Source organism: Alligator sinensis, unplaced genomic scaffold, assembly GCF_000455745.1.
Source record: "Alligator sinensis unplaced genomic scaffold, ASM45574v1 scaffold28_1, whole genome shotgun sequence".
In the NCBI taxonomy this organism is placed as follows: Eukaryota; Metazoa; Chordata; order Crocodylia; family Alligatoridae; genus Alligator; species Alligator sinensis.
Window position 1 is genome coordinate 1,309,919 of NW_005842133.1, and position 13,713 is coordinate 1,323,631.

Below are 13,713 nucleotides of genomic sequence, written 5' to 3' on the forward strand. Positions count from 1 at the left end.
CCCCCCCCAACCCCCTTCCCCTCTACAAACTTATCTGCAGGGCTCTGTTCTCCACGCTGCCTGGTTGCATTCCTATCCATATGCATGCGTGTGGTTGCATGCATGCACGCAGTGTCCAGGGGCCCTGGCCAGAAGGTGCATTATATTTATCGGTGACATCATTGGCTACACCGGCCAAAAAAAGCCGATAATCTTAATTTTCCTCTTATAGGTGCCGATCCAATATGGCACCCATACATTGGTGCACCTTTAGTGATAGATGAGAGAGAAACTGCTGTGGAGCAGTTTTCATTTATTGTGGGAGCAAGAGCACGCGCTAGTTACTCCATCATGGCCTGATCCGCAGTAAATCCCTGGTGGGTAACTGACTTTGTCTGACCATACACTTAGGAAGGTTTTTAAAAAAAAATGCTTTACCAATGCTAAACAACTTGGTCAAGGTCGATAGCATAATTAATGGTAGCAGGGTTTGGTTAGAAGAGAAAGGGATACAGCCAAATTACAGGAAACATCAAAGTTTGCTATCAAGTAAAATTTAGACTAAGGAATTGTAGAAGAGACTGCTTAAGAAGATGAAGAAGTAATAAAACATTTTGCCAATCTACACTTCTCGCAGCAATTCTTATTAAGTAACTTTAAAAAAAATCTAGTTAAATTGTATTAATTGGGAGAAGTTAGGGTTGAAATAAGATTAACCTGTATTCCTTATGGGATGTGTTTTATAACCAAGATGAATAGGGTGCTGAAGTCCTCTGGTGAAGGTGAAAATGTAACTGTCCTGATTTCAGTTGTTAATTCAGTAAAATGTAATTGCTTTTTAATATCTTAACAGTAATGAATGCAGGGATGAGAAAATATTTTCTACAAGCCAATGATCAACAAGACCTGGTAGAATGGGTAAATATTCTGAACAAAGCTACCAAAATCACAGTAAGTAGTTTTGTGTTTTCCACATTTTGAGGGGAAAAAAATTTAGACATTGAAATTGAATTCAATTTAAATTGAAAGTTACTCAGCCTCAGTATTTACATTTGCTTTTGTGCCCCATTTTTATTTTTACAGTCACGTTTTCTATTTTTTTTTACTTGTTTCTCTTGCCTAATTGATAGGACCCACACAAACAGAAAAAGCTGACCAAGCCAGGTTAATCTTCCAGGTGCAGAAGTTGTCTTGTAACAGTATATGTATTGTTGCTTTATTTTGATAATTTGAAAGAATTTGGTGTCTTGCATGACTTGTTTGTATAAACATTTTTTACATATAACTTTAACAGTTCTGAATTTGTTCATTACTTCATTACTATTTTGAGGGACTAAATAGTGATATATTTTAAAGGTGTTTATCTTCAGATATATTTTTAAGGCATTCTGTGCCATTTCATAAAAACATGCAATGAAAAGTTACTTCAACAAATAAGTTGTTCTCTTGTAAGGTAAATTACATTTCTATATTGTATCAGAACAAGCTGTGACTGCACAACAGAAAACCCCCACGTGTTATGTCTGATTGCGTCATGAATTTTATTTTTTTATTTCTGGCAGTTTAGGGAAGAAACATAATGGGTTGATTAGGAATGTGAAGACTGCATATGTTTGTACTCCTGCTACAGTTTTGTAATTTACATCTCTATATTTTACCTTGAGATGTGAGATTTCCAGGTGTAGTTGGACTACCTCATTGTTTAGACTCTGTAAATAAGTTTATATGGAGAGAAATGTCAACAAATCAAAAGAGTTATAGAATAAATAAAGAATAAACTGGCAAGGTTGGATTGTGTAGAACATTGGCTCCCAGCCTTTCCACCCAGATGGTTAGAAATGGCACAGGATCTGTCCACAGGCTGGATTTAGCCCATCGGCCAAATCTGGTGCACCCCAGAGCTGGAGCTTGGTCCCAGCCTCATGTGCCAGATCAGGCCCTAGCCACGTGTGAGCAGGATTGGGCCTGTGACACTGGGTCTGACAGCATGCACACCAGATTGGACCCCCAACTCCAGCCTTGCACACCAGATCAGGCTGTGGGGCTTGGAAGTTTTGTGGCAGGGGAAAAGTGGCAGCGTAAAATGCCACAACTCCCTCACTACCAAATTTCCAGGCCTCTGTGAAGTCTTCTAAGCTACATCATCTGACTCTGTGGGCTGAGTATCTCTGCTGTAGAAAATGCTGTGACGGTACAAGCAAAGACATTATTCTGACTATTGAGAGGGTGTAGAGGGGAGCAATGAGCAGATTTGACCTCTTTAAAGAAAAACATGGCATAGTGCTTTTATATACATTCACTTTTTCTGTCCTTAGTTCTTTTCATGTCACTTAAATGACTTTTTATTGTTTGCCAAATGACAACATTTTAGTTGCACACTTTCCATTGGAGGCAGTGTGAACTGTCTGCAACATTTTGAGTCTGAGCTCATTAGTTCTGCAGACTGCTTTAAACTGTTTTGTTCATGAAACCTAGACTAGGAGCACTGAGGATGTATTTATTACCTGCTATTTTACATAAAGTACCCCTTTTTGTTGGGAGCTGGAGAGAGGAGTTTGATAAGAGCTGGCAGCTCACTGTCTGTAGCTGAAAAGATCCATTAACAATTCACAACAGCAGAGGATATGTCTGAAACAAAGGGCCTGGATTATATGAGCAGGTACGGTACATATGTAATGCCATATAGCTCAAAATATTTTCCATTGAAGTCTCTAGGAAAATGTTTGACTTGCTCCATGGCATTTTCATGTGTTGATTTCCCAAATACAAACAAAATAGCAGCACTAGAAGAGCCAAAGGGAAAAAGCTAAGATTACACAGGCTCAATATTGTTATTAAAGACAACTAAATATGCTGTTTTCTTTTAATGATACTAAACTCCAAAATATGTGAGTTTGAATGTTGTTAATGGTATAGAATCCAGTTTATCTAGCACTGTAAGAGCTTTGACTAATCTTCACCGCCAGTCTTTAATACAAAGATTAGATTATAATCTTTGCATTATATGGCATAATTACTTCGTATTTAATCCTCATTTTATAGCACTGTTAAACCTCAGATGAGTCCTTCTGATTTCAAGTAGTAATCTTCAACGGCAAACTGGATTGCTTTCTTGTTGTTTGTGTCGTATAGTATGATTTAGAAGTACAGCTATCAGAAGAATTAGTACTGATCCAGTGATTAGCTCAACTGTACTTTCTGCATTCAGACAGCTGGGCCAATATTTTGCCATATAGTTCTTAGTAATTTAAATTCTATTTTGATAGACTATTTTTGGTACCCAAACATCAAAGCCACTTGGAAGAAGGAGTTGCTTTTCCCATTGTGCTTATAGAAGTTGTCATAATTGAGCCTGCCCTTAGATTAAGGAAGATACTTTCTGCACAAAAGAACATGAAGGAAGCTGCTCCCACACTGGCCACATTTTTAGATCAATCCTTTGATTTTTTTTTTTTTTTTTTTTTAAGACTTTCTGCCTTTCCAAAGAAATAAGTGTTCTGACCCTTGTTCTGTGTTCTGGTTTATTTAGGAGAATAGTTGGTACAATTCCTAAATATCTTACCATTAGGATCTAGAGTTATTGGCTTCCTACTTCTGGAAGGACTGCCTTTATTCAATTTTCAGATTTGATACTTAAGGACAAGCAGGCCTTATAAATAATGGTGTCCTATTTGTATTTGCCTTTAATTGAAGTAAATCATGAAGTTTTATCCTAGATACGTTGAATTGGAATAGAGGTGGGAAGGTCTTTTGGGATGATTCAGATATTTTCCTAGTAAATGCTAGCATGCTCCTTTAAACAGTTAAATATTAAATGGACCTGAGAGAGAAATGGTGAGCATGACTATTGGTTAGGGAACACCATAGGTTCAGGAGTGAGTGGGACTTGTAATGCAGTAGTTAAGGAGCACGATTGGTTTCAATCTCTGCTTAGATAAAGCTTTTTAAAATCATTTCTTGGAACAGGCCTGGAACTCAGGACTTTTCTCTAGTTTGAGCGTAGGTTCTGAAGATCCTGATTCTGAGCATCAGTGTCTACTGGGGCACCCAGTCCCTTTATATAAAGATTTTTTAAAATTAATTAAACTCACATTAAGTTAATATAGACATGACCATTTCCAGATGTAGCTTCATTTACAACATTGACTGCTTTTAAATACCTGTCCTATATGAGAAGTAGTACTTGAGTACCCTTAATGGAGGTTAGTAGTGACTGACAGAAAACATGTTTTCTGTACTGCATCTATATTAAACACAGTTTCACAAGTCTCTTCAGAGACACAATTGTATAGAAGCAGGACTAAAATGCTTACTATTTGTGTTATAGTAATAAGATTTACTATATTCTCACAAGAACGTTGCTACCTATTTCTACAATGTTGAGTTTGTTTTACACACTTAAAAGTTATTCCTTAGTTATTCCACTCGGCACTTGCAGATTAATTTGAAAAGTATTAGAACTCCCATTTTTTTTCTTTGGTGGTGTTATGGTAAAGTGATCTGCTTCAGCAGCACTCAGAGCATATGAAACGGTAAGTATGGTTATTCAGTAGAATCTTGTGTTCTTTCCGTGTAGCTCACACATGACATTTTACTAAAGGAGGGGGAAAAGGAAAAATCATGCTGTTTTTTCCTATAGGGTTAACCATTGTCCATTAATTTCTTTACTCGGTGTGATACAATATCCAGTAACTAGCATAAGTTGCTTACAGTTCCTCAAACCCCTGAAACTGCAGCAGAATAGTAGCTCGGGTATTATATTAAGTAACAGAATGTGAGATGACTTTGTATTACCTAAAATACCCCAATTTAATGAACATTTACCATTGCACTTTTTAGCAGAGGAGAGTTTGCACTGATTTAAAACCCTGTAAGTTTTGGTAGCTTTGCAGTGGTTATATAGACATGACAGTCCAGGAATGATCCAAGAAGCGAGGATTTTTGTGGGTGATAGCTTTTATCAGACCAGCTGCATGGTTGGGATTAAAGTTAGGCAAGTTTTTGAATGCAAAACATTCTTCATCAAGTCTAAGGGAAGAGACCTCAGATCTGATGAAGAAAGCCTTGCATTCAAAAACTTGCCTGACTTTAATCCCATCCCAACCATGCAGCTGGTCCAAAAAAAGATTGCAACCCTGTGTGCTATCATTCTGTAGAGAAATTTTGAACAGCTATTTGTGTCTATTTGGATATAGGTGGTTTTAATTGTGATTATCCTATAGTACATACTCCAAACTTCATTTCTTGTCACAAGTGACAACATTTTTACCAAGCAGCAGGTGTCAGGTGTTGACTATTTTGTCAGGTGTCTATATCATATCCTTGAGTTTGTGGCCCCATTTACTCTAGAGACCTGTAGAGTCCTTGCTACCAAAGAGCTTTGTGACTAAAATATGTGAAATTGAAAAAAGAAAGAAAGAAAAAGAAAACTCTATTTTACACAGGAAGAAGGGTCACAGAGAAACTGGTGTGCCAAAGATTAGGCAGGAAGCTTGCGGCAGACGTGAATGGAAACCAGTTTTCAAGTCAGTCTAGTACTTTAACCAGATATTTTTAGTTTTTGAAAAAAGCTAATATATAACCAGTGGTTTGTTAAATTATTATTAATTCTTTACATTAGAAGCCAGTTTTTGAGGTCCCAGGGGGATATAACTTGTGAATATTTGAGTAATAATTGAGGATTCTTAGAAATTTCACCTTTTTTATTAAGAATTGACAGACTTGCATAGAACTTTCCAATCTATTCATCACATCTAACTTTTCAGGTACCAAAGCAGTCTGATTCACTGTGTCAGTCTGATAACCCAAATCGCCAAATTGAAAGTCCAGCTGGAAAGAAGCAAGTGTCTTATAGAACAGAAATTGTTGGTGGTGTTCCTATCATTACCCCTACACAGGTACTAACTATTTAATAAATACCATTTAAAAAGTAATTAGAAGTGATTTGTGGCATGTGTTAGCTGTCAGAATGCCAACTTGTCCATCCCCATCCTTATTCAGAGGACTCATTGTATTTAATTTCATAAGCTGGGTTTTTAATATTGCTGTTTTTTAATATTGTATACTTAGTAAAAGGACATTCAGTTGTTATAATACATTGCAGCTATGTTATACAAGTTAAATATTGATTTCTGCCTGCTTAAGCTTTTCTGAGGTAGTTGATGATTTAAGTTAAAAGATGTTATATTTTGTAGTAAAAACAAAAACAAAAAAAGGAAAAACACCCACTATCTTCCTTACCTGTCTGAGATTTTATATAAGATGTGCTAGAACTGATATTAAAAATAACTCAGTACAGGTTTCCCTCGATTTTTATGCAGTACACGCATTTCCAGAGAATGGCGCACAAATTGAATTTGCATAAAGCGAACCCACTTTACAATGTAACAAATAGCCTGTAGCAGCTGGGCTGCACTGTGCCGTGGTGCAGGAAGCTCGTGTCAGCTGTTCCTGCGGCTGCTCCAGCATGGGGTGGGGTGAGTGCAGACAAGCGGAACCCCCCTGGGTGGTGTGAGGTGCTACAGGTAGCTGGTGTCAGCTGCTCCGAAGACCGGGGTGAGTGCCACACCCTGCGCCACCCGGGGCTTTGCTTGTCCACACTCACCGGCCCATGCTGGAGCGGCTCTGGGAGCAGCTGACACCAGCTGCCTGCACCAGGGCACAGTGCACCCTGCTGATACAGGCAGCTGGAGTCGGCCACTCCCGGGGCCTCTAGCATGGGCTGGGGTGAGCGGGGACTGGCAGAGTCCTGAGGGGTTCGGGATACAGTGCAACCCAGCTGCTACAGGCAGCTGGTGTTGGCTGCTTCTGGGGCTGGAGTGAGTGCCGCGCCTGGGTCTCCACTTGTCCATACTCACCTCAGCCTGTGCTGGAGCTGCCCTGGGAGCAGTTGACACCAGCTGCCTGCACCAGGGCATGGTGTAGTCTAGGAGCAGAGGTGAGTATGGACAAGCGGAGCCCAGGCGCGAGGTGGGGGACAGGGAAGCACAGTGCTGCCCAGCAGGTGCAGGCGGCTGGCGCCGGCCACTCCCGGGGGCGCTGCAGCCGGGGCTGGGATAAGTGAGGCCGTGGCTCTTTCTCCTCCCCCCACAGCCGTAGCTGCTTGGGCAGGGGGGGCGTCTATACTGATCTCATTAGAGTGAATTTACCTTGCATATAATGAATTATGGGTCTAAATATGCTCATCACATAAGAGTGAATTCGCTTATGAAGAACCTGCATAAATCGAGGGAAATCTGTACTGGTTAGGTTATCTTGGCATATGTTTACAGTAATTCTCCTGATCTTGAAACAGTCTTCTGTGTTTACCTACTTTCAACTACTTCCCCAGTGTGTTTTCTCCCACCCCCTCCCCCAACCCCAGGCACTTAGAAGGAGCAGATAATAGTTTGTAATATTTTAACTTTGGCTGCATAGTGTACCATCTCTAAAGGTCATAGCATATATGCACTTTTTAAAAAAAGCAGCAATGATTTTGTTTCTGAAGCCTTCAGTGTGTTGCAGTTTTACTTGTCTATTTTTTTGTTTTAGTAGTTCTACCTTAATGGGTTCACAGTCTGTTTCAACTGTGTGCTTTTGAGCAGTGCTTATGACTTGCCAGGAAGTTTTGTATATGGTTGTCATACCAGTGTTATTTTCAGTGTCAAGTATTTGATCCTTCTAACCAAGCCAAAGATAGGATTTGTGGGTAGGAGGTGACATTTAGGAAAGTGCATATACTTTTATTTTGTGTTCTTGTATTACTAAATAATCATCTTTCAGGCTTTAGAGAAACGTGAATATCCTGAACTTTTTTCCGCTTCCTTTCAGAAAGAAGAACTAAATGACTGTGGTGAAGGAGGTGACAGGAACTACTTGAAACGATCACAAAGCCACCTTCCTTACTTTACTGCTAAGCATCCCTCAGATAATGCTGTTATCAAAGCTGGCTACTGTGTTAAACAAGGAGCAGTGGTAATTAATTGTAGAACTATTCATTTCCTTTGTCCAGAACACATCCTGAAATTGTAAATTCAATTACCAAATAGATGCTAACCAAGCAACAGTTTTACTAAATGGTACTGTATTAAAATATTGAGCATAAGTAAAACTAGAATGTTATTTCATAGATTATTCTCCTGTAGTATGTGTCTGATCTCTGTATCGCCAGTCTTCTGCATTTTACTTTGGTATTTCTGCAGGTTTTTTTAACACTAATAAAATTGGAGACATTTTGGAGATGAAAACATTGCTGCAGATGGTTTTAAGATGAAGCTTCAACAGAATACCCCTTAATACATGTTTTAGGAAGCATGTATGGATAACTTCTTAAAGAAGGGTGTGCTAAAAATATCTGTGCTGAACCAAATGCTCAACACCTGCATGTTTTACAAGGCATTGAAGTAGTGAGGGAGTTTTAATTCATTTTAAGGAGCTGAAGAAAAATTGTGCAACATTTAAGGTACTTGTTAGATTTGTCTTCTGTGAAATATCTAAAATGTTAGGTGTTCCACCATTATCTGGCCAAATTATTCAAGCTTAAATAATTTACACGTGCTGTTTTTGGCCTTGGAAAGCTGCAGATCTTTTTTTTGGGAAGTGTGAAACTCCTTCTTGTTGTATTCCAGATTTTTATTTTAAAAAGATACCTATGAAATGCCATAGAAAAATGCTAAACAGTCATGTCCTTTTAAACAGTGGGACATGTCAGTTATAAGTGCATCTGCAAAATTTACTCTTGTGCGTGCTTTAGAGTAGTCTTTCCATTATACTGTTTTGTAAGCAGGGAGAAAATGGCATAATGTTCAATCAGCTTCTGTGCACCTTGGAGGTTGATACGATTTAATGTATACTGTGTATCTACTACATAAGATGAGTAGTATGCCCTAAGCTGTACTTGTACACTTTGTACTCTACTTATGCATTTATCCAGGATACATATAATTAACTGCATGAAAAGTTGCCAATTCCAACTTGTTGCCTACTGCTTACATTCTAACAAATTCCTGTTAAACACTGCTTGACTGCATTGCATCTTTCTGCTCTACACTCCACTTTGTAACTAATTGTACTTTAACCCACACTCTACTTTGTAATTAATTCTGCTCTAACTGCACAGTGTGAGTGAAGGAGTAGCTACAGGGGTCAGCAAATATTTGTACAGGAGGGCCACTTAGGGCCAGCACCCCCTGGTGGCCTGCAGGAGCTCACCAAAACTCCTTAAGTGGCTCTGACTTGGAGCACAGCCCTGTGCTGTCACCAACTGGTGATTCGGGGGTCTCCATGAAGATGGGGCCAGGACCTGCATGGGCAGGGTGCATTCTGCCGAATGGATGGGATGGGATGGGGCTTTGGGTGGGGAGCAGCATCCAGGAGAGGGACTGGTGGGTAGGGCTGAGGCTGGGATTGGAACTGGGATCACAGTTGCAGGGTGGTGACAACACAGGGCCCATGGCAGAGCCAGTCAGCACGCCTCTCTGCCTGCAGAACTGGCGCTTGTCGCAGGGACACGTAGGTAGCAGATTATGGCTCTGCTCCGGGCTCCAGCCCTGTGCTGTCAGCGCCCCATGATCCTGATGCTGGTCCTGGCCCCAGCCCCACCCATCCTGCTTGCAGATATCGCTCCCCGCTCACCTGCATACCCATCCCATCTGCCTGCTTGAGCATGTCATGCCCGTGCGAGTCCCCGGCCTCTCTTCTTGGAGACCATGCCTGCCTGCTGCATCCAGTGCCCCTGGCGATGGGTGTGGGGCAGGTAGGCTGGAGTGCCTGGGCAGTGGGGCTGGGTCCAGTGGCAGTGGCAGAGATTGGCAGCCACAACTGGAAGGACCTGCTCCTGTGGGGGCTGCTGGTGAAGCAGGTCTAGCTGCTGCTCTGCCCCAGCCCCGCTGAGCACCCTGGGGCAGCAGGACCAGCTACATGTGTGTGGCCTGGGCCAGGCGGGGCTGAGGTACCTGCTACAGGCTGGATAAAATCCCTTGGTGGGCCAGATCCAGCCTGTGGGCTGTATTTTGCACACCCCTGAAACAGAAGTTGTCAAAGAGCAGCTATTGGAAATCTTGAAATTAATAGCAGCTGTGAAACTACCAAGCTCAAATCTCCCTTTCTTTTCATGGCTTTTAATAGTAATGACTATTAAAATAGATTAAAATAAAACTGGTCAGTTTTAGGGCTGCTAATGTTGTATTGTCAATAGTGCTATAGTGCAATTTTTACATTAAGGTTAGATAAGTGCGTACCCTGGATAAGGGTATAGTCTTGATTTAGTTGCATGCCTATGCATTTTAAAGGTAGTAAAGTGCACAGATTCGGTAGTATATTGCGTAAAGTAATTGTATGTATCTGGTATATGGGCTACATGAATTTAAGCTTCAAATATTCTTATTGTGCAATATTACTGGCAAAATTATTGAAGTACGTTATGAGAATATGCTACTTAATAAGTCTGACAGAGTTAAAAATTATTAATAAAATACTGGACACAGTATACTTAAAGCATTAAAAAAAAGTGTGCAACATCTGGAAAATATGAATTGTGACACGTTTTAAGATTGTATAATAAGATGTATATGAACAAGAGACAATATTAAGATTCCATGGTTATTTACTTATGGAATTAATTCTAGATTTAATTATATATTTAAAATGCATTTAAAGGCTGGCATAAGAATTTATGATTCTTCATAAAGGGATTTAAGAGAAATCTTAGCCTTCACTTGCCTGGGACAGAGATGATCAAAAGTGAATCATGAATGGTGGTGGTGACATCTAAATTCAATCTTCTGGAAAGTGAAGGCTACAGTATGACCTCCTTGGATTGAGGAGTACAGTGGCCAAAGTTCTCTATGGTGTGTATAGCACAAATAGTAAGCATTTTAGTCCTGTTTCCATACAGTTGTGTCTCTGAAGAGGCTTGTGAAATTGTCCCAGTGTTGGTTTCTAAACTAGCTTCCATCCTGCTTTAATACTGATGCAGTACAGAAAACATATTTTCTGTCAGTCACCACTAACTTCCATCTTAAATACATTTACCATGATTTTTAACACCAACTATCCTTTTTAAAATAAAATATTAAATTCCCATGCAGTAATGTATATGTACTATTTGAGACTGAGGAGTTTTGGAAAGAAAACATTTAAATATTTGGGACTCAATCTTTTTTTGCAAAAAAAAATGGTGGAGGGGGTGAGGGAGGATTGACAGCTTTGAAGGGGATAACCTTAGTAGCTAATGAAATTTTCCACCTACTGTCCTAGATTCGGCAGAGGCAAAGGGTGAAAATAAACGTCCATGGGATTTCTCTGAAAGCAAACAACAGTGCGTTCCTTTAAACAGAGATGGTGCCAACAAGGAAAGATATGCATTTGGAGGAGAAGTAGTAAAGCTAGGCAGAAAGAGCTAAGTTGGGCAGTAAGAGAAGGGATGGAAAAAAGGAGAACTTTAATGCTAGGTTCTGTGTTCCTACCACCTCCCTCTGGTTTTTGTTTTCCCCCTGCTTCTTTTCCCTTCCCAAAACTTATTAAATTACTACTCTGGCTTCTTAGCTTGATACAGTAATTCAGTTTTTCTCTAAGTTCTACTCTGCTCTTGCAAATCTAATTCTTTCAGCTGTTTCTCCTCTTAGTTGCAATCTTTGGAAAGACCCTCTGCTTGAGGAGATCTCTCAGGATGCTTTCTTTCTGAAGTCTGATCCAGTTTAAGAATAGTTCCTCTCAGGTGGCATATTTTATTTAGTTGGTACTCATCATTTTCAGAGTTGTCAGCCCCAGGTTTCTTTCTAATGGAATATAGCCCCAGTGTCATTCCTCTGTACCCAGGAAGTAGAGTTTTACCTAAAAGAGTCAAAGGAGTAAAACATTCAGTACAAAACATTTTCACACTTCACCAGCTGAAATCTAAAATTGATTACATCTGTCCAGGAGCTTCAAAAATCTTAATCTGAATAGATTGTAGAACCAAGTTTTCAGGAGCTAGACCCCCAAAAATTGACTAACTGGCCCCAAAAGAATTGGATTAGTTCTTTTGCATAAGAAGGTGGGAAGAAAGCAGAGTTGGATATCTTTCAGAGTGGAGTGTAGCATATGTAGTTTAAAAGCAAGTTTAAGGAAGTGTAAGATGCTTTTCTATAGGGAGAGATGGGGTATATCAGGCTAACTAAAGAACCCAGGAACACTAGTAGAAATTGCAAAAAAATAAAAAATAAAAAAATTACCAAATGCAAATGTTTCAACTTCTCTAATTCCTGAAGGAAGATCAAGCAGTTGGTCTAAGTCTTAATATTTCTTTTTCTTTCTTTAATAGATGAAGAACTGGAAGAGGAGGTACTTTCAATTAGATGAAAACGCAATTCGTTATTTCAAATCTGAATTGGTATGTTTCAAAATGTTACGTTGCTTTCAAAATGTATAGAAGTAAATTTCAAAAGCCTGTTTGGGGTTGAACTCTCTCTCTGAGGATGTAAATGCCCTTTGCTGCTTTTGTGATCCTCTGACCAAGGAATCTGCTGCCTTGGAGACTAGTATGTCGTGAAAATTTGATTTTCAGTGAAAAAGAATGAATTTATAAACATACCCCACCATTGTCATTCATTTTAGTCAATCATTTGTGCTTTTCAGGCTTATGTGTGAATTTCATGAAAATTGTCTTAAGGACAGTTGATATTGAAGTATCTCATGTTTAAGCTTCCCTGTGCGGCAACATACTTTTGGTAAATAAAGCTATCCTGTTCCCATTCAAACAATGAAATCGGTTAGTATTGGAGGGGGGTGAGGGGATTGCAAAAGTGTCAGTTTTTTTTGGTCATGCTAATAGCAAATTAGTTTCTTAAGCTAAACAACTTTTTGGTCATTGTTAGTGTAATTGATTCATTGACCAAATGTTTCCTAGAAGGGTAGAGTCTGGCTCCAGGTGTGAAGACCTAAGCAAATAAGAGCAGACTCTGCCTATCACTCTCCCTGCCAGCCTCTCTGCAAGGAGGTAATAAATTAGTTTCTGGAATCGGGTGCTACTCAATTTATAGAAGTGATGAACTGGTACCTTGAGTCTCAAAAGGTTGAAAACCACTGGATTAGATGTTTGATAATTTTGAGGAACCTTTTTTTTTTTTTTTTCTTGAAAGAGATGTGTTTTCACTTTCACAGCCCTTCCAAGGCAGCCAAGCCTCAGTCCTCTTCTTTTTCTCATGGCAGCTGTTAGGTGGCATCATTTGAAAATATAGAACATAAGAACTGCCATTTAGTGGATCAGACCATAGGTCCATCTTGTATCCTGTGTCGCACAGTGGCAGAGTGGATGCTGAAAGGGAGAATGAACTGTGTGAGACCAGGGTGTTTTCCACTGTTCCTCTTCCCCTTGCAGCCTCCAGCATTTAACGTCTAGGAAGTTCTGGTTCAGAATCTGGATCCTTAACTCCCATATTCAATAGCTACCGATATCCATGTCTTCCAAGAATTTTTCCAGTCCCTTTTTATGAGCGTGGCTAAACTGTCAACTTCCGCAACATCTGGTTTCAGTGAGTTCCACATTTTAATTTTGCACCGTGTGAAAAAGAACTTCCTTTTGTTAGTTTTAAACTTACTACCTACTCGTTTCATTTTTGTGACCCTTAGTTCTTGTATTGAGACATTAGTAAATAACAAATCCCTATTTACTTTCTCTTCACCATTTAGTATTTTGTAAACCCCTACCATGTACCCCCCTCAAGCATTTCTTCTAAACTGAATAGGCCTAGCCTCATTTAGTTTTTCCCTCAGTTA

General features: G+C 39.7%; 1 protein-coding gene across 7 annotated transcripts in view; it reads left to right on the plus strand.

The window, feature by feature from the left end:
• Positions 1-13,713, plus strand: part of PLEKHA1 (pleckstrin homology domain containing A1) — a 64,422-nt gene that overhangs the window by 34,656 nt on the left and 16,053 nt on the right. For all 7 annotated transcript variants that reach the window (XM_006025123.3, XM_006025124.3, XM_006025122.3 and 4 more), the window contains 4 exons: positions 833-930; positions 5,745-5,876; positions 7,789-7,932; positions 12,260-12,328. In XM_006025123.3, coding sequence (XP_006025185.2) covers positions 833-930; positions 5,745-5,876; positions 7,789-7,932; positions 12,260-12,328 — 443 coding nt within the window. The remainder of the gene's footprint in view (positions 1-832; positions 931-5,744; positions 5,877-7,788; positions 7,933-12,259; positions 12,329-13,713) is intronic.